General features: G+C 41.7%; 1 protein-coding gene across 3 annotated transcripts in view; it reads right to left on the minus strand.

Annotated features, from left to right (window-relative positions):
• Nucleotides 1-259: 259 nt before the first annotated feature.
• Nucleotides 260-21789, minus strand: part of shroom1 (shroom family member 1) — a 34438-nt gene continuing 12908 nt past the window's right edge. The window contains exons 2-10 of one of the 3 annotated variants that reach the window (XM_038708077.1): nucleotides 14613-14653; nucleotides 8968-11850; nucleotides 8681-8867; nucleotides 8427-8479; nucleotides 7312-7962; nucleotides 6497-7078; nucleotides 5761-5842; nucleotides 4913-5185; nucleotides 260-3027 (exon numbers count right to left, since the gene is read on the minus strand). In XM_038708077.1, coding sequence (XP_038564005.1) covers nucleotides 2773-3027; nucleotides 4913-5185; nucleotides 5761-5842; nucleotides 6497-7078; nucleotides 7312-7962; nucleotides 8427-8479; nucleotides 8681-8867; nucleotides 8968-11630 — 4746 coding nt within the window. In that variant the 5' untranslated portion in view covers nucleotides 11631-11850; nucleotides 14613-14653 and the 3' untranslated portion in view covers nucleotides 260-2772. Of the gene's footprint in view, nucleotides 3028-4912; nucleotides 5186-5760; nucleotides 5843-6496; nucleotides 7082-7311; nucleotides 7963-8426; nucleotides 8480-8680; nucleotides 8868-8967; nucleotides 11851-14612; nucleotides 14654-21789 lie in introns of all 3 variants that reach the window. The other 2 variants (XM_038708075.1, XM_038708076.1) reach the window with 2 other exon arrangements.

The following is a 21789-nucleotide window of genomic DNA, read 5'->3' on the forward strand; positions in this document are numbered from 1 at the left end:
AATGTGACAATATATTACAATAGTGGCACAAAACATAAATCACTCTATCCCTAAATATTTCATGGATGCCTTTCTGGTGTCTTGCACTTGATGTGAAGCTTCTGTATCAATTGTTTGTTGCAGTTCAGGTTGGATGTACAGTGTGTTTGCATCAGGTAACTGCTCCTGGTTTAATTTAATGTATCTCTTTAGGCAAAAATTGCTTTTGACTTTAGTTCAATGTGGAGGGGGAAAAGAGGGAGAAATGTGGTACACTGGCGGGAGAGGGGAGCTTAATTTATTCACAATATTACAAACATCATGGAATTTACAACTCCAAACAGGCACAAAACACAACTCAAACTCGCAACAGAAAACAGATAGGAAATAGGGCAGAAAAAATGGATTTAGAAATGCTCCGCTGTTATACCACCAGGTGGGACTCACTGAAATGTGTCTTTCCTTCTTGGCTTTAAAACAGATCCTGTTTGTACCATTGTAACTCCAGAAACTAAATCATCAACTAAAATAATAATCCTACATCCTGCGACCTTAACAAAACACTGCTTTTGTTGAGTGACAGAAACAAGGAATGACTCGGGGGAGTTGTCAAACGTTTGTTAGTATGCACACATAGCAACAACTGAAATGAGTATTTATCCATGTGCTGCACCTTTGTGGGAGTATTTTCCTCACTCTCTCCCCCCTCAGTCTTTCTTTCTCCTAAATGTTGTTCTTTTGCTTAGTTTAGGAATTCCAGCAGGCTGCAGGGAACAACTTGAGATTCTTTCTAACCGTTCAGCCCTGCGTCAGCACAAAGGCCAAAACAAACATACATTTGTTTAGAAAACTGAAACGGGCAGTTGTAAATCTCCAGAGAAATGCCTTAGGGGTGGTGAAGCTTTAGCAGAAAAAAACATGAAAATATCTTTCAGCAAAAACCTGCTTTTAGTGGTTAACCTGTCCACAACATTATGAGTTAGTGAATACATCTTTTGCAGAGGCTGTTAAAGATGCTCTGCCTCTTTGTGGTCATTATTACATAAATATCATATACACAAAAGTCAACCAAGACACTGGATCAGGGTTTTTTCAAAACAGCCAACAGGTATAATTTCCTGAGGGACGATAACATTTTGATCACTTTACGACTTCATAGGAGTTTTGTTGAAAACGTACACGGCAAACACCGAGAGGAGTTCTGTCTTTCTGTTCAACAACTAATCTCTACACACAAAATTAAGACATTCATGATTTCAAACACACACACACACACACACACACACACACACACACACACACACACACACACACTGCACATATTCTGATGTACAGCAACAGCTCCAATGTGTCTGGTTGAAGTTTCAGTAAAAAGAAATTAACACAACTATAAAAACGAATGACAAATAATGTAGAAAACACAGATGCGTTTTTTAAAACGTGAGATTATTAGGGGGAAAGGCATTTGAGTCAAGAGTGTGTTTTAATACAGGGCTATCAAGAAGAGCTTTTTAAAAACTAAACAAAACTAAATAAGTTTAAATAAACTTAAAGGCTACATGTGTCTAAAAGGGGCTACACTGGAGGTAGAGAATAGAAAATTAGTTTTAGTGAGGATTGTGGACTTTCCTCTTTAAAGAAAAGTTTTCAAGTATCACATGTCACATCTGCGACAAAGGGAGAAAATACTCTGTGATATAATTGTTGCTTACTTATAATCTGCTTTAAAGAAGTTTAGCACCTCCGTATGAGGAACTGATCCAGCACGAAATCATCAAGACTTAATAACATTAAGTATGAAATTAGCTGGAAAAGAATTTTTACACAATCCTTAATGTTCCTGGTTGAGCTACCTTTAGAAAAACATTTTTTCAACATTCCTGTTTAAAATCTGTGACAAAACAATCAGAAAAAGTAAAATAGAAATATTGTTTTTAAATGGATGGAGTAAGGCTTTCACTTGAACGTACGTTGAAAACGAAATCTGATTTTAAGAAACATGCATTTATGTTTCATTACAAAGTGCTTTTTTTTTCCATTCACCCTTTTTGGTTTTTAGTGCCTTAATTTGAAACACATTTAAAAACATTACCAAAAAAAATTAAATTTACTACATCTATTGTACATTTTACCGAAATGATAGAGTACCCCCCCCCCTCCACCCAGGCTACTCTCGTTCACTGGTGAAAATACAATCTTAAAGCTTATAATAGGTTTCCACAGGTGCAGATACGGGGCTGTAGCACTACCATCTTAATAAAAATTGACAGTTGCTGAAATGCTCACAGGGGACACAAAGTTTCCACCCAGCAGCTCTAATGGAAAATGTTCCACAGTAACACCAATATCAAGGCACACAGTAACGGACACATTACAGCATATTGGGAAAACTTTTCAGTGGCACATCGCAGATTGTGCAGACTGAGAACGACAATGGGTGGAGACTGGGTGAGCGGACTCACTCGGTGGATGAGCCAAGGAGCTTCAGTCTCAACAGTCTTTATTGCTCATCTCATGTACGGCCTATAGTTATGAGAGGAGAGCAGATGGCATGGGTTCTCCCTTAGTAGCCCTGCCAAACTCTTTTAAAAAGGACAAAAGAAAACCATGACAGGGCGCAAAGGGTTAGAGATACAAGCTGGACCACTTGTGTGGCACTGTGTGTCTATGTGGCAAACTGAGCCAGAAAAAGTACAGCCAAATTCTCTACATGTCTTTTTTTGAACAAGCCATCCCTCCTTTAAGGCAAGTCAAGAGAGAAAGGAGAAGTCTGTGCTTCCGCTGCTCCTCCCTTCAAAGATTCAGGCTGTTGGAAAGGGCCTCCAGCTGCTCCTCTCCCAGCCTCTGCTTCTCCTCCAGGTCCTTCTGCCGGATAAGCAGTGAGGCCTTGGTCTGGACAAAGCGCTGGTAGTCCTGCAGCTGTTCGGCGGACAGCTGACGCGACAAGAAGGTCGAGACAAGGTTCTCTCTCCTGTCCAGGTTATCCTTCAGGTCTTTGGCATCCTCCCTCTGTTTGCACAGCAGACGGTGGCGACTGTCCAAAGATTGCTGAGTGCAGAGACAGAGACAGGTTACATTTGCTCTCTATGTTAACAGATATTTCTGGGGACAAATAAATATATTAGGTCTGAAATTTTAACCTTATTCTGGTTCTGAATTCATGCCTTGCAGAGCATTAGACCCGTGATCACAATATAAAATGCATTAAATAAATATCCTGCTGTAAGCATACTCATAAAAACACACAATTTGAGTGGACTACTGATTTTTCTACCAAGTGTCATATTTTGGGTTCCATTTTTTATTTTAATTGGAAGGTAATATCTTGTTTGATGATGTGGAGAGATTTGCATGTTGTGTGATCCTGTTTCAAACAGCCAGAGGACAGGAGGTGCAGTGTTTCCTTGTGTCAACAGAGGGCAGGGTAGGTACAAATGTCATCGAAACCAGGCTGGAGTTTCGGTGAGTCTGTAAATACCAGTGTTGCTGATAACAGCAAGAACACAAATGAGCCTCTAACGAGCCCTCAGTATGCAGCATTTGCAGATGGGATAACTAACAAGGTGCCCTTTCGGGGATAAATCTAGAAATCTAATGCATCCATGCAAACATAAACTGATGCTGTAAATACTGGTAAGCGTGATGAAAGAGTATATTCAGAGTGGAAACAAAGCAAAGCACAGAGCTTAAGTCAGAACCTGTGACACTACTCATGGTAATGTTCAAAACCAAGTTAATGATTGTAATTGTAAGAAAATCAAATTATGTTTGAAATAAAGACTTAAATGACTGATTATAAACATATTTTAATGGTGCTACTTCGGATGCAGCATGATGCAATTCATGTAAGTGTTTTAATATATCAAACCAAAAAGTGCAGTCCTGTAAAGTGCAGTATATCAAAAATAATCTTCAAAAGTCTGATAAATGATTTGGCTTAAACACAGATAAGCTAAAAATCAGCAATTAAACACAGATAAACCCAACGACATTTTTTGAATTCCACACAGTGAGAAACCTTGACTCCATTAAAGTCGCCCTTCAAATTTACCCATGTGGCATGTTTGCCATTCTAAAGCAAACACAACGGGAGTATAGCTAGGGGCATGGGAGCAGCCGCACGCTTTTAACACTCGTAGTCATCTTTTTGCCGTCATCTTTTTCTCGCTGACAGTGTGCTTTTAGTCGCATGCCTTATTGTGTATGTGTAAACAACTCCTGGGTGTAAAGTCAGGAGCATAATCAGGATCATAATACGCGGAGCACATGACGGTGCATTATAGTACATCAGTAGATTTTTATCACATCTTGTTTAACCAAGAAAGTTGACCTTTAAGCACAGAAATCCGTCAGAGTATGCCTTAGGAGTTTTCACTGAGAAAAAGGCACAGAAACAAAAGGGCAGCATGGGTGCATTTAGATTAGATTTATACAATTCTGGACAGAGATTCAGAGTTTGCCATGCTTTTAATTACTTGTGTGATGAGATGTGAACAATTACGATGCATTGTGAACTGGCTGCTGGAAACACAGCACTCAAAAATGGATGTTGTGAAAAGGATTTTGTGAATTTGGTTATTTCTTGCATTAAAAAAGGGTTTTCTCTGGAGCAGCAGAAATCTTGGATTTTGGAGGGTAAGTGAATGCACCAACAAGGAGAGTTTTCAAAACAGTCCCTGCAGGCAAGTATATCACAGTACCATCAATCAATTACGCAACTTTGACAAACAAAAAAAGGCAAGAAATAGTCTCATTACTCATTACTCATGAATTACTCATCTAGGGCAACTTTCAAGTTTTTGCACGCTGTTTTTCATAGTATAGCAGATGAAAGGAAAATTCTCTTGTGACAGAACCACAAAACCCTAATTTATGAACATACTGATCTGAAAAAGACAAACATGAAAAATCCCCAAAGGTTTTGGTTCCTCACCTTCTCCTCAGCATCTGTGTGTTGGTCCACGGTGCTCAGTGCGTTCTGTACCCTGGCCAGCCGAGCAGAGAGGCACAGCAGCAGGTTGACCACTCTCTCCAGGTCTCCTATGAACAGGTTGTACCTCTCCAGCTCCACGGGAAGACAGCGCTCACAGACCAGTACCTTCAGGGCCTCCCCGTGGGCCACGTTCTCCTCAATCTCTGTCTGGAGGGCACCACGCGTCTCTTCCAGCAAACGCAGACGCGCCTCAATATAGGACACTAACAGACGCTGTTAATTCAAGTAGAGAAAATTGTGGAGAGACAAAAATACCGACCACATAATTATAAATTGCAGGTGAACTAATCAAAATATTAATTTCACAATTGCTGTTATAGGGTCATGGATAAAGGCATACTGTATCAAGAGTGAATGTGGAAGGCAGTTAAGAAGAGGGGGAGGCTATGTGCCAAGCCAAACATTAGGCAAGTGGGAGACACTGATAAGAGGTAGACGGTACATCATGTGATAAGAGAACTATCTCAGTCTGAACTGAGTCCACTTAAGGCCAAATAGTATCAAGATGGTATCACTATGAAATCACCACACAGTTCCTGTCTTAAAAAGAACAAGAAAAGAATGAGACCGCAGTTCAGTGTGCATTTAAAAGTCATGTTAGTTCTGCTGTTCTGTCCGGTTTCATGTCATTTTTCATGTACATGCAACAAAGCTGTGGCGATTTTAGACATAAATTGTCTTGTTATCTGTGAAGTTATCCAGTTTTGGGTTAACACTGGTGACTTTTGGCTTATTTCTGTTGTATTTCTGACTGTGACACTCATTATTTTGCATAAATGAATAATTACCTTCTTCTCAGTGATGTCAGTTTTGCTCTGCAGGTCTGCGCTTGGAGGTTTAAGGCCGTCTGAACCTTCGACCGTTTCAGCACTAGAAAAAGAAACGTGTTTAAGTCAAGCTAGCTTCCATGCATGATGATTCCTGTCATCACAATACAGAATAGGAATGCTCAAATTAAAATTCCTGTTGCAGCTGTGCCACATACAGCGTCTTCACATGGAGAATGCTCTGAGCAAGGCCTTACTGTTATCTACAAAACATTGAAATGCAACTGCACGTTATCTCTATATATCTGAAGTGTGCTTACACCAGCGGAAATCTGAGTGCATGTACAGCAATAAGCAGAAAGCCAGGTGTGTCTGTGCATGTGATGCAACAAAAGGTAATGCAGCACTGGTGGAAACAATGAAACCTCAAACTAGGAACTAATTAAATTGTGAGTGAGATGGATTATTCTTTCCATCTACACAGCTGTGTATATAGGAGATAAGGAGTTACGTAGCCACCAGAAAGGATGGAAAGTCAATAATCTGGGAAATGTATAAACCAAGTCTAGTTATCTTCCATTTTTATGCCAGTTTCTATTATTTTACACTATCCTAGTCATCATTTCAGAATAACTCTTCTCAAGAGTGTGATGTATTCTCTAACTATCAGGCAGTAAAATGCGTGGAAACTAGAGGGGTTTATTTATGACTAGCAGATCTGTGTTTAAGTGTTATGTTCCAGGACATCAACATTTACCTTTCTGCAGCTTCTTTCTGCTCCTGTTTCTTCTTATAGTGCTCCTCCATCAGCAGTGTGTCCTCTGACAGCAGCTGCTCCATCAGCATCAGAGCGGTCTTACGATTGGCCAATGGGTAGAGCACTCTGGCCAGTGATTGGTCAGCCTTGACCACTGCTTCGACAAGCTCCTCCCACTGAGGTCTCTCTGCGGGCCTGTCCAGGCTCTCGTTCTCTCCCTCTGGTGTTCCCCTCTCCTCCATCGCCTGGTTTTCTGCCATTTCTGGGGGTTTCTCCTCTTCCACCTGCTGACTGGTGTCTGTGTCAGAGACAGAGGTGCGGGTAGACACAGGGGTTTCACTTGTCTGTGTTGGATGGGCCGAGCTGCTGGACTCGTCGTCAAAATCGTTGCCTTTCAGCGGTGAAGTCTGGACTTCCTCTTTGATCTCGTCTTCTGGAGGGATAATCCACAGCGACAGATCTGTGGTGACGCCGCAGCTCAGAGACACTTCGTGGATTGAATCAGGCGGCGGGGCGTCATTGCTTGGTTCGTCCACCGACCGCTCTTTCTCTGATCCAGTCAGAGAAGGAGAAGTCCTGAATCTACTGGAAGTTAAATAAATTATGGTTCAGAATCACACATGGCCAAAATAGTATTTGCAGAACCAGAAACACCTGTTAATAGTTTGTTTTAGTCCAGTTAGGTGCCTGAAGGGTCATCTAATTAAATGATGATGATGCAGTGAGGAAGTAGTGGAGGAAAGTGGTGTGGCATGTTCAGTCAATCATTTCACAGAGGAAAACAAATGCTGCATTGGTATGAAGTTTAATCTTACCTGGAGCTAGGCCTGTTTTCAAAAGGAAGATTAGTCTGGGTTGGTGTGGATGCGGTGGATTTGATCTCCCTCTTACTGGTCTCTAGACCTCCGGGGGACGGTGGGTTGGATGAAGTCTCACTGGGCGGTCTACTGGACCTGAATTCATCATCATCTCTGACAGGGCTATGACATTCAGAGGGAACCCTGGCCCGGGAAGAGGAACAGAAAGCTGGGGAGGTGGATCTACTGGAGTTCCTTGTTCCTACTGTGGCATCCTCTCCTGGTTCAGAGATCTTCTTCAACAAAGACCTTTTCTGGGTTTGGTTTTGGGTTTGTCCCTGAGTGATCTTCTGACCAACAATCTCTGGTTCTTGTCCCGCTTGCTCTGTTACATGTTGTTTCTTCCTCCCTCTGTTCTGCCACTGGGCTTCTCTGACTACAGAAAAGAATTTATCACTCTTCTTGTCTCTGTCCGGTCCTCCTGGTCCAGTCGAATACCTCCACAGTTGATCCAGCTGTTCAGAACTTCTACTCAGGACTGATGGTCTTGTTAACTTTGATTCCCCGAGCTCTTCCATGGACATCCCCCTCTGTGCAACCACACGGACACACTCCTGACCCTGTGGGGCTGGCTTTACTGAGGAGTCCTCAGTGGCATCCTTCTGGGGACTGACATTTACATTCAGAGTTTAAATGGATAACATAAGACATTTTATTATAATAATATAAATCATAATTCATACAAACTATGAATACATTAGAACATAGTCTTTAAATGAAAACAACTAATAAATCCAAAAAACAAATATACATGTATCATGCAAGCCTCTAGGAGATCTTATTTAAAGACTGACAACAGTAATTTGATATTTATACAAATCACAAAAAAACAAAACACAGTTTTGAGAAATAGGCCAATTGTTCAGTTAATTCTTCTTCTTTTACAGTCCATGCATAAATCTTTTCAAAGGAATGTTGGTTTGCTGGAGCAAGTGGGTGTTGACTTTCCAGTGCCACAATGAATCAAGTGCAGATTTATAGTCTGTGCCGCAGCGCACACATCACTAACCTAATACTCTCCTGACCTAAAACCAATAAAAATGTCCCAATTCGTCTGAAGTGCTTTTACATACCTCTGGGTTTCCATAGTATTAACTGGTGATGGATGCTTCTTAAAATTATGTGCCTGCAGAACCAGAAGAACCAAAAGGCAACACATGAATAACATTTGAATTGGCATACAAAGTATTCTTCTGAACTGAATAATATATAAAATGAGTCTGAATATTGCAGCAAGAGATTTTGTGGTGAAGAAATATCTTATTAAGTAACACCTTATTCACATATGTGTTATATTTTTAAGTTTCTCAATTTGAAAAACACTTACCTCAAATACATGTGGTATGGACGTGGATCTGTTCCTGAAGAAACTGGGTGCTTCTGGCTGCTCCAATAGACTCTCCACTGAGGCAGACATCCCCTGAGATGGACCGTGGCTCACCCTCCATCTTGGCTGATTCGACTGGCCAGCATATTGGCCTGAACAAGACTGATCTGAGAAGAACTGGGCATACCTGTTTGGTGAAAATTAAAATAGAATACTTAAATGTTTGATTTAATCCATACAACAAAAAAGCATCAAACAAGTGTTCTTGCTCTGCGGCTCTTTTGTACCTGATGGAGCTGCTGGAGGAATCCAGAATGCGACCTGCAGAGTGGGGTCTGTGGGGTTTCCTCTTAGTGTTTTTGCTTTCATGATTTCCTGATAGAGGCCTGGGACCCCAGTCAAACGGTTTCTCTCCCAGAGAATGCCTCTGTCTGGATGGACGTGGTAACAGAGGTGCTGGTTGTTGTGGCTCAGCCACTTTATGGCCCGTCTTACGCTCCATGTACTCCACCAGGGCCTTGTGTTGCAGATGTTTTAAGTTTGTCTTTAAAGTGCTAGGAGTTGAAAGCGTTCGACTTCTTGTCTCAAACATCTTCCTCCGTGTTGCAACCAGTCCCAGCTCTCCTCGCTGAACACGTTCCTCTCCTTCACATTCAAACACGTCGTCACTTTCGTTGCCAAATGAGCGGCAAGCAGAGTGGATGGGGACAACACCAAGCTGGTTGAGTTTCTCTGGTTCAGAGTAGCACATCTTCTTCTGCTCTGGAGTCAATCGCTTCCTGCCTCTGATGCGGGCTGTCTGGGGCTGGGCCACATTTGCTGGCCTACCGTTTTCCTTTTCAGTCTCTTTGTGCATCTCCTTCTGATTCTCCCTGACTTCTTCTTTATTGCTCCCCCTCTCTGTCTCCTCAGAGGTCACAGAGGGAGTGAGTGTGTCTGTGGAAGTCTCAGAGTCCTGTGATAAGGAGACAGTATGACTCACCTGAAGCCTCTGTTCAGACTTTTGCCTGATACGGTATAGCCATGACAGCTGCAGGTCCCTCCTTTTAAATGACGTCTCCCTTAGGACTTTAGACTGGGCATCCTTTAGCTTCTCTTTATAGTACTTTGTAAATGAGTCATCCAGGGTGTTACAGGCAATGGAGCCAACTTCCCCTCTATCGTTCTTGCTGGTGTCATCTTGTGGAGATCTCTCATTATTGTCAACAGCCACATCTCCATGAGCTGTTTTGTTTAGAATTGCGTCCTTGTCTTTTATGTTGACATTAGTATCTCTTTTATTCCGTAACAGGACTTCAGTGAGGTGGTACAGAAGCGGGGTTGTTTCTTTGTTTATCCTCTTGCTGTCTACATCCTCCAATGGTTGCTGTTTCCCTCTCCTTACTTTCTCCTCTCTGTTGGGGTGGTTGGGCTGTTCATTGCTTAACAGTGAATCGACCTCCTTTGTTTGTGTGGTTGAATGTGGTGGGCAGTTTCTGTCAGGTCCACAGTAGAATATTGGGTTGTCGGCAGTATGTCGACCAATCTCTCGACTCTGCATCATGTTGATTTCTTCTGAGGCGTCACAGCTTTGAGAGGACTGTGTCAAGATGAGGGAAGGTCTGTGATTCTCCTGGCTCCTAGGGGACAGGTCCTTGCCCTGAGACACAGGAGTGAAAGCCTCTCTCTCATCTGGAATCATACCGCTGGAAGTGCAAGAGCTCTCTTGGTGAGGTCTAAACAAATTATCCATTGTGCTGTGGGATCTTTCTTTTTCTGTTAGCCGGTGTGTCTCATTGCTCCAAGTGGAGCTCTCACTCCCAGCCTCAGACCCACACACAGCAGAGTGTGTCCTTTTACCAGATTCAGACAGCTTACACACTCCAGTGACAAAGTAGAATTGACCCTTATGCTGGATGCTGCTGTTTATAAAACTCTGACTAGCATTCCAAGGACTGGCAGGTCGAGTTGCCTCTGAACCATGCCAATCATGAGCTGAGTCCTCCCTTTTGCGCTCACCGGTCTTGTTTTGATAGTCTCCATTACATGCACCACTGCTTGAGGGCTGTGTGGGTTTCAGGTGCTCAGGCTGGTTTGTGCCTCGGGGAGGTGATCGGCTTAAGATGTTTGTTGACTTCTGCTGCTCAGAGGCTGATTTGTTATCCGTGATGAACAGGTATTCTGGGTTCAAGCTTCTGGTCTGATCATGAGGCTGGAAGTGGAGGCGGTAGGCTGGTGGCTTCTGGGCCTGTGGCTGTTGAGAGCCTCTCCACACTGAGTACACTGGGTCAGAATTGAAGCTTGGGTTGCCTGTATCTGGGTTAGCCGTCTCAGTTCTTGGGGTATTTGGACCATGGGGCTGTGGATGCAACCGATTGTGGGATCTGGGCTGTTGCTGAGGCTGTGGCTGCTGGGGTTGAAACTCAGTACCTTGGTGGTGGACCCTGCTGTTCTCCAAATTTTTTGTGGCTATGAAACTATCCAGGCGTGCTGGGACTGGAGGAGGACAGACAAGAGGGCAAGCACCTTGCATCTCTTTTTTAGAGTGTGCTTTGTTGTTATTGGTGTGGAAACTGCCACTGCCATTGTGGTAGTTTAGACTGGTGCTGGTATTATTGCGATACTGCTGTGAGATAGCTTCCACAGAGCGATAGAGCTGGTCCATGTTCTTCGAGTCAGACTGCAGATCCTTGGTCGGATGGTAAATGGACTTTACATACTTAAGATCAGCATAGTGGCTGAAGGAGTTGGACTGTAGGTCGTCTGTGAGAAAGGTAGAGGAGTAGTCTGGGGCAGTGGACCCACCAGAGAAGGAGCTGTACGCAGAGTCTCCTTTCCCGTGTTGGTGATGGGCAAGTTGGTCAGCGATGCTGCTGTTGGACTTGGCAGGGGAGAGCCGGCTGACAGGCTGGCTCAGAGGATGCAGATCCACGTTGCTCATTCTCTCAAAGTGGAAGTTGTAGGAATCCATGGAGGACTGGGGCGGATGGCAGGAAGGGAAGGGCAGGGTTTGTGAATGTGTCGTACGTGTATGCGCACTGATGCATGTGTCTTCCTTGTGGGTGAAACTGGGGAAATTACCACCAACACATTTGCGCCAAGTTGTCCGTCATGCTCGTTGCTAATTAGGTCATTTTCCTGCCTCCTTTTTGTTGATTCTAAGCCTCTTGAAACGGACTGCTCAGCAGCTCCTGGGGGACAAAACATAAACACGACACAGACTCGTTATCAGCCTGAAATCTTGACTTAGCTCTCCAGTAATACATCGGGGCCAAATGACTGCTCGAGAGAAATGAAAAGGTTATCCAAAATGTGTAATGTAAACAGTAATTGAACACATTACAGTCCATAGCTATTTTGACTACATGCAATGGCATGACATTTGTCAACTTGGCATGTCCACTAAGTTAATGATACAGCCCCTACATCAAAGAAAAACACCTTCATACCTCTCCACCAGTTGCTAGTTTTGCAGGGTGCTTTCTGCTCAAATACTATTAAGGTGCCAGAAAACAGCAAGTCACCAGTGAAAAATCTTTTCCTGGCATTTCTAGGTCAGATTCCTCTGGTGGGAAATTAGACCCCATTTGTTATAAGTTGTAAAGACAAATCATGGCCCTTGGCGGAAAAAGTAATTTTTTTCCCCCCATTATGCCTACCCAGCAGAGTGGAGGTGCCGGTACATGGAGGTGCCGGTACATGGCAGCACCAAGGGGGAAATCCTGACTGTAAATGTAGCCGACCTCATGTTTTAATTTTTTTACACTTGATGTGCTGTATAAAGTTTATATTATTATTCATTCATTTGGGATTTCTTCTTGAAATCAAGTAAGTACAATGTAAGGTTCAACAAGGCTGTGTCAAAATTAGTGCTGCAAAAAAAAATAATTTTGAAAAATCACATTTTATATATATATATATATATATATATAAGCACAGAAAAGCAGCAAATAGAAATAGAACAAGCTGAAACCAGAGAATGTGTCTAAAAACTTTAACTTAAATGATTCATGGATTACCAAAATAGTTGCCTATTCATTTTCTGTCAATCGATCAATCAGCTAATTGTTGCAGCTCTAGACAAAAAGGTAACTTGATAGCAAGGTAAGTTAAGGAATTCAAGGCTATATTCCAGTAACCTCTTCTGCCAGGTTTAATGGTAATCATTAGATCTCATTTACCAAAAATTAAATCACCTCCTCTTACGCCAAGTCAATGGTAACAGCATTTTGTGCACACACATACATACAGCTTGAAGCAATTTTTATGTTTCACAACTCACATGGTTTAGTGCAGCCTGGTTTTATAGGTCAGCACAGTTAGCCACCTGCTGAAGGAGTCTGTCGTTTTGCATCAACGAGGTCTCTAATTAAGGGCCTTGAGGTTGGCAGTGCACGTTGCAGCACATGAAAAAATGACAGGAATTCTCTATGGAACTACAGAAATCTGGGAGGATTAATCATGTGACAGTTGCTTTGTTATACAGCACTGCCACCCGTAAAGACTAGTCTACCTTTCCCCCTTATTATTCTTGAGACCTTAAAGCATTTGCTTTACCCATTTAAAAAAATTGCCAATAATATACCAAATTGGGCGAGATTAAACTTCTCTCGTAACTACACAAGCACTATGAGACCATTATCAGTTTATCAGGAAACCTTTACAGGCTATTATGCAGCGACAGAAGCTTTAGTGTTGCGCATTGCGTGATTATACTGCCCTTTCCTGTTGAACCAATTTATTTCCTACTGAGAGACATTAAAGCAAAATCAACCAATCGTTTTGGCTGGGATAAATCTGTTGATGACCGGAAACCAATTAACTTCAATCTTGACTTTCGTCTATGGTGGGTTTCTTTAAACTCCGTATTCACAGTAAAAATAACGTATAGGGATAAAATTCCCTACAATTTTGTAACACATGGAAACTTGCTGTCATTATCAGCTATCCAAAAATCATCCTGAGTACAGAAGCCAGCCCCTGCAAGTTAATGATAGGTTTAGGTTTTACTGTGGACGCTAATAACAGAGTAAATGTGGGCTTATCTCTCCCATGACCTGCGTGTCTTTCCAGGACTTTGTCATCAAGTTAAAGCTACATACCTGTCATGCATACACAAAGATCAGTGTTGCCAATACATCAAAGATAAGCCAAACAGTTCAGCAACTCTGAAACTGCAGTTTGAAAGTCGGGCCTCAGCATCGATGGAAGTGCAATAAATGTTGCTCACATTATGAATCAGCCGATTGAGTTTCTTTTATTTTGTTTTTATTTTTAGTTAAGTTATCCAACAGCAAATATGAAACTAATGCAGTAAATGACAACTGAAAACTCTTTTATAATCAATTTCAATTAGCAGCATTTTCCCAGTATTGCCAAGTTTGTTGGCCAAGTTGAAAAACCTATATCAAAGATGATCCTAGGTGGTCGTTTTGCATACACACAAAACCCACCTCCCAAGAGCCTTTCAAACTACAGTATTAAAGGGGATTTCATGTGTTTATGAAGGGCTTTCTGATCTGTGGTGTGTCTCCGTGTGTGTGTGTGTGTGTGTGTGTGTGTGTGTGTGTGTGTGTGTGTGTGTGTGTGTGTGGTTTCCAGCCCTCCTCTTCCCCTCTGTGAACAGAGAGAGGCTCCCAAACAGGGGAGCGCTCAAGTGGAAGTGATGGAGGGGACAGGCAGTGACAAAATGTACAGAGAGGAGAGAGGGAGGGAGGGTGAGGCAGAGGGTGACCGGCCTAGACAAATACCCTCACACGCAAACCACAACAACAAGAGACAAGAGAACATGAACAATGACAGCAGGAAAGCTGAACACAAGTTGGAAGGCTGGATCAACAGTCACAAGGTAGACTGGGAACTACTGAGAGATCAGCTACTTGCAGACTGGTTTGAATGAAAGTTTATAAACTTAAGAGAGCACTATTAGCAAAAGAAAAACTGAAAAACTCACCCAAACTTTGAGTCTAAGTCGCTGTGCTTCCTGATTTCCATCTGAAAAAGAAATACGTTTTCTAAGTTTCAACTTAAATAAGGAATTGCTGAATGATTTCTGTCCTTATTTCTCCTTCAGAACATCTTGCTTCCTCTAAAGAGGGACCAGACCATGTAACCAGGAGAGCTAGATATTAGAGGGAAGACTTCTAGCGAGTCCCTTCTCCCCCCACCAAGACCCCAGGCTGCCTAGCAGGAGCCACTGATTGGCCAGCCGATGACGTCCGGCTCTCCGATACACAATGAGTGCAGAGGAGGGAATATTTCACTGCCGCAGATAGCTGCTAGTGCTGCCGGCCGCCTGAACAACAGAGAGAGAGGGGAGAAAAAAAGAGGCCTCGCATTCCTGGCTGGCTTCAAAGACGAAGCAGAGCCCGGGCGCCATTCATTCCCAAGGCCCTGAGCCCTGCACATGGAGACTAGCCAAGGCAGGAGGGAGGACGGAGAAGGGGAGGGGGTAGTGGTGGTTGAGGCGGGTGGGTGTATGGGTGACCTCCCAGCCTCCACCCAAAAAAAAACACAGTCACAAAGACTAACTATCCCCCATCATCACCCTCATTTTACCCTTTCTCTCTTTATTCTAACATCTCCCCTGTATTCTTCTATTCTTTAAAACATGTTTACTGACAGTAATAAGAAAGTTACGCAGCTAATCGTTCCAACTGCAGAAGTCTTTAGTAATCACTATTGTAGTACGACTGATATGAAAGTCATATAACTGTAATTTATTTATGAAACTTGTTTAATTCATGTAGTAATTGCCAGTGATCACTGACCTCTTTTCAGACAAAGATAAAACAATGTCTGTACGGTATGATAAATTAACAGTTAAAATGGAACTTTTAAGAGACAAGTGGGGGGTTTATTACATCATGAAGATTCAGTGGCAAGTATGTAATCAATAACTGAATATATAATACTTTAAAATAATTCACATAAATTGCAAAGATTTAAGCATGCCATAAACCATAATAAGCATTTAAATACACTGTTTGAAACTGATTTATCCTTTGGGTCAAACCCACTCTCAACGAACAACACTGTCAGCTTTCAAAACTCTAGTGTGAGACAAAGATTCTACTATTTGTCCTCTCTGTGGTTTTCTGTTGTGGCTGTCAGCTATGCAGAGTTACTGCTACTGTACAACTGTAGCTTTGGCATTATTTTTTCAAGGAGCAAAATAAATGAATATCCAAGCTGAAACTCTTGATACACCAACTATACAGCCAGAAATTTGTATTATAGACTACATTTCACCTTAAGTTATTATTCAGTCTTACACTTTGAAGAAATGTTTTTAACATCTCATGATTAATCAAAATAACAATATAAGCTGAATACACACAGTGGACACATAGATTTGTTTCTCATCTTCTTTAAATTGGATTTATCATTAATAGAGTAAAATATGGACCAAATGTAAAGTGAACCTGAGCACTATGTGGTCGGTAAAGAAGCTTTCATTTATTCTGAAGGCTGACACCTGATTGCAACTTGTGAGCTAAAACAACCAATCAGATTTTAGCTTTAAAATAATATACAGGTAAATAGAGTAAAATGAGTAAACAGGCCACTTTCTGCCTGGCAACTGAGCTAAGTACTAAATCACGGTGGAGGGAAGAGAGAGTGTGCCTTAAGAACCGTAAGAATTTAAAAACCATACGCTAAAAAAAATCCAACACGGTCAGGGAAGGTGTCAAGCAAGGACACATGACAAAACCAGTGAAACAGAGAGAACACGAGGTGAGGCTGATGTAGAGAGCGAGGAATGAAGGAGGGGGGGGGGGTTAAATTCTTTCTGATTTTCTATTTTTTTTTGGCTTTCATTGGTGATTATGTGTTCCAGCATGACCTTCACCATACAACCACGAGGACTGGACCACCACGCGTCTGAGAAACAAAAGGCAGATAGAGAATAAGAGACAAAGACAGGGAGTACAGGATGATAAACAGATGCAACAGAATAAAAAGAGCCAAAGGAGAAATTAGAGACAGAGAGAGAGAGAGCGCGAGGAAGGGGAAAGAGGCAACCAGGAAATTACGGAACTGTGGTGGCTGCTGCAATGGTAGCCAGACAAACCAACTAGCCAAAACCATTAAGCTTGTTAGCCCTGCTGACCCTGCTAAGTCTGCTGATAAAGATGATGATGGGCTGGTGGGAGCTAAATGGATTGGTCGTGTCCTCAAAAAACTTAGCTGTCAATCAAAAGCATTCACCAGTGAGAAACAAACCCACTCAACAAACAACTGAAAAGGCATTTTCACTGCATGGCACCTTAACATATCACAGTAAGAAAACCACATTTACTTCAAGTGTTTCACAAAGATATTTCAGACTGATCTGTATTGTTAGGGCCAGACCATTAGTCTAATAAAGTTTGACAGTTTCACAAAAATAAAGACTGATGTATTTTAATCCTTAAAACTAGGAGCCTGAGGTAAGAGTGAGGACATTGTCAGTCTTTTTCATTTGCCAAAGAAAACTATCCTGATCCTGACTGACGAGTTAGCAGAACTACTGAGTCCTGAGAGAGCTTTTTCTACTGAGTTTTTTGTGTTGTTACATTCTTTGCTAAATTTAAGTAAAATGTTTTTCTAACTGTTGAATTCCCCCCAGAAGACATATTTCCTGCTGTAGCAAACCAAGCAAAGTGGTTTGACGAGGCCAGCCAAGTCTTAATTAAACCGGGGTGAGTTCAATCTCAAAACGTTTTGCAACGGTTTGCAACATTTTCAGATTGAACATGTTTCCTTGCAACGTTCTGCAACGTTCTGCAACGGGCTTCGAGGTATGTTTTCTTCTGCTTGGTGGGTGTGTCACAGCTGTTACCAAATCAGTGGCGACAAGTTTGTAAACACAACTGTGGTAAGAAGGCATAGAAATGCAGTGCGCTTGCGTACACAACAGGGTGTTCAGGGAATCACCGTTTCCGTTGAAATAAACATTTTGCTACGTTTTGTCAGTGCTGAACTCTCCCCAGAATGGGGCCTATTCGAGACAGTCAAGAACTAGACTAGATCTTAGCCAAAGTCGAAGGTTATCTTTGTGAAACTGCCTCCTGAGTCACTGAAATTGAGCTATTGTTAACGTTAATTATTGCACTTGTGCTTTTCCTGCTAAGTCAAAATGTCAGCTGTGAAAAAGGTGATGATTTTGTTTTCTGCCATCTCCAAAAAATATCTTTAAAAACTTTGAACACAAACAGTGAATCAGACATCCTATTATTGTACATACTTTTTTTTTTATAACGTATAAATCATTTAAGCTACTTGCTGTATAGGATTAAAATAGTTCCACTAAACCTTTGGCCCACGAAGGCCTTTATCAAAACGTGAACAATTATATTTTTTACTTACAGTATACATAGTTCTTGACCCTCCATTACATACCACCGAGGTGACCTTAACTCCCAAGTAGGCAGAAGAGACTTAACACAAGCCACCAGAAACCTAACTGGTGTCTTCAGATTAGAAATCTTTTGAAATCTGTAAGCATAAAATGGATTAAGGAGGAGGCATCCTGGACTATGACAAGTAGTTTCACTTGGTACTGGAATCAGGTCTCCCACAGGACCTAAAAGACATCATTCCCATTGTCCCCAATCAAAACAGAAACAGAGAGGAAGCAGTTTTTGAAAAGGTGGAAGTGGCCGGGTGTCGAGCCCTGACCGAGCAACGCATCTAATAGCGGGAAAGGGAAAACCGTGTTGCCATGTAGTGTTATCACCAACATAAACCTCCTGTACGTGCGTCAAACACAGAAAAAGACCTTCAGGGATCCATCGTGTCTGTGTGTGCAAGGGAGAGAAACCGTGGCTGTGTGTTGCTGGGCAGTGCTCACACCAGTGTCTAAAATCTACAGCTGACCAAGACAAGCTGTCACACTCTAATAAGCTCTGCATTCCTGCCCTGATCTGGCCTAAATACTTACTTGACAATATTAACATTTAGTCTGCTTGACTTGATGTCAATGTTTACACTACAGAAACTGACATACACTGCTTCTTCTGTATTTGCAGGGATGTAAATTGCCCTGCAGTCTGTATGTGGCTTTTGGTTAAACAATGAATGCTTACATAATAACACACATACATGCAAAATGCAACAAGGTCAATAAGACTATATTAATAACATTCCACTATAAAAACAAAACAAAAGCGTTAAGCATTCCATCTCCTCCTTGGTGAACCATTAACCAGGAAGTCCACCATGCCTCGTGAACACAGGCCTGTGCGAATGATAAACTTCTTATTACTTTCAAGTGGCTTCTGAGAAGACAATTACTTTTGTATTAAGGACACCTGGGGGGCTGCAATATAATCTAGTCATGATAGGTTTACCCGGATACTGTAGGAATTCCTCCACACTAGCATAGTCAAGGCTGCTGGCGATGTAGTTTTGTTGGTGTGTTTGGTGTAAAAATAAGCCATGACAATTCATCATTACTGCAGCATTACAATTTATAAAAAGGAAGCTAGTGGACTATACTAGGACTACCTAGCTACTACTAACACTGTTCCATCTCACACACTTTCTTAAAGAAATGTTATGCAACAAACAGTCTATATTTCACTTTGTAGTAGCACCTTAAGGAAGAAATACAATCCATTTGTGCAGGAGCCAACAAACTTTTCTTGATGCAAGGTGATAACGTCTGATGTCATTGTGCAGATGACTCGGGTTTAAGGCACACCAAACCTCAAGGCTCATTTTACTGGCTCAACAGCATCTTACATCTCTACAAAGCAGGAGATTACCTCATTCAGAGCAAATGTGTGATACCACCACCAGCAACAAGGGAGCCACGGTGACAAAGAGGGCCAAGGCGAGGAATGTATGAAAGGAGAAAAAAAATTCAGAAAGTGAGAAAGAAGAGACGAGACGGCCCCAGCAGGAAGCTGAGGACAAACACAACAGGAAAAAAAACCCAATAACAAATGACCTACTTCCTGGTCAAAGGTGGGAAAAGTCTCAATGGCTCCATTATTACAGAAAAATGTTATTCCAAAAAAAACCAAAATCTATTGTTGTTCTTGAGTCCCCAGTGTCTGCTATCGCTCAGCCCTAATCCCAAAACAGTCTCTGAAGACACACTGTCCGCAGTCCAAGCAGGACAGATAATACAGAGCTCCGATTGGTCTCACCCAAAATGCATCCATGTTTTTTTCTTTGGGAAAAATCTGTACCAGTTATTTTAAATTAATTGTCTCTAAAATGACAGAAAACAGTGAAAAAGACCATCACAGTTTCCCAGAGCCCAAGCTGACTGCTTTACACAGTCCCACAATCCAAACCCTAAATAATTTCATAGAGGACTAAAAAACAAACTTTGAGAAGCTCGAACAACTCAAAGTCTGACATAGTACTACTTAAATTTACATAAACATTTAGTCTATAGTCAGAATTATTTTATTGTTTCATATCTACACAATACGTTTGTATGACCGCCTTACACGTTGAATATAAGTTTGTACTGTAGCTATGGCAAGTACTTAAGTTACAATACTGTCTGTACTTTGTACCCAGCCGTGTTCTGCCAACACAGACAACAAATATGCCAAAGTCAAAAATACAAGTTGCAATAATTGCAACAATACTTATGACAGTCTCAATTTTGATATTTATCATCACAACAACACAAAAACACAAATAAGGCAAACATGTATTAACCACTTTGTACCAGAGAGCACAAAGGTGCTTCACAATCAGGGAGTCACTTCCAGTTAGCCCAGCCCGTGTCATCTCTTGCCTATAGCCGTCTTTGCCCTGCCAGGTTGTTGTAACCATTGCTTTCCTGATGTATAATAAGCAATGTGTCTGACCAGCTGACCACAGACACAGACGCAGGAATTCACCCATGGTGGCCCCTGAGCTGGTACCACGTCAGCCATGACACTGCATGACTTCACGAGTTTGGCGCAGAGAATGAGACTTCCCAGGGAGACACTGACTTTACAGTACTTATTGTTCTTGTAATGTAACCAATCATTAATGCATCTCAGTAACTTCTAGCTCATGATTAAATCACCCAAACTGTAATTATTTATCGTTTGAATCAGTGAAAGGAGCCAAGAAAAACAATGCTGCAGTTGCTAATATTGGTTATATTAAACACCATACAAGGACAAATGCCATTAATAAACAAGGTGATTTAGCACCATTAATGAGAACACATAAGCACATCAGCTTGTGTTTCATAAAATGCCAATCCGACAAGAAATAAAGCTAAGAGTAGAGAACAATGACATGCTTGTGCAAGCCAGTATACATTTGCTCCTTCCAAGTATTTACTGTTACATATGAAATGTATTAATGCTGGCAAAATCTGTGACAAAAGCTGTTAATGGACTTAACACACCTTAGTGATGTAGGATAACGTCCATACAATATGACCTGGTTCTTTCTGTTGTCTTTCACAATTTGCATAAGGTCGTTCACCATGGAAATAATACAATTGAATGTACAGTGCCTACTGTTTATGGAAAGGAAGTTATTTCATTTATACAGTAGCTTTAATGTCACAAAATGTAAAACAGTAACATGGCACCTTCATGGAAGCTTATCCTTTACTGTATTTAATCAACCTTTGATATTGAACTCACTGCAAGATGTATTTAGCAATGAAGCTTTGTCAACTATCCTGTGAAATATATAACATGAGATGGGTTTGGGCAAACATTTTTCTCCTAGCACCACCACATGAGGTGAATAACTTTGGTGAAGTTTTTATCTAGCTCCATCATCAAGTCACTATTTTTATATGTCCTTTGGTTTATAATCAAATATCAGCAGACAGTGATTCAGTTGTCCTTGACAAAGTGACAGTGAGACTTAACCTTAAAGGCAAGTTCAAACAAATAACAATATAAAAAACATACAATTAAAAGTATACTACTATCTGTGCTGGCTATGCATGGTAACAATATCCATCAGTAAGCCAAGCACCTGACACTTTGCGGTGGCATTGCGCTCATGACCCTCGGTGCTTTATCGTTAGCAGTTTTGCTGGTTTGGTTGTTTGGCAAAGGCACATGGAAAGGAATGTGCTTGATAAGCAGCTAGGGCAGGTACAGCAGGTAAAGCAAACAGATTTTTATATTCACACAGCCACACACACAGCACACATACACAGCCCT

This window comes from Micropterus salmoides, unplaced genomic scaffold (assembly GCF_014851395.1).
Source record: "Micropterus salmoides isolate LMB-PRFRI ecotype aquatic unplaced genomic scaffold, ASM1485139v1 Ms_hic_scaffold_9, whole genome shotgun sequence".
Classification (NCBI taxonomy): domain Eukaryota; kingdom Metazoa; phylum Chordata; class Actinopteri; order Centrarchiformes; family Centrarchidae; genus Micropterus; species Micropterus salmoides.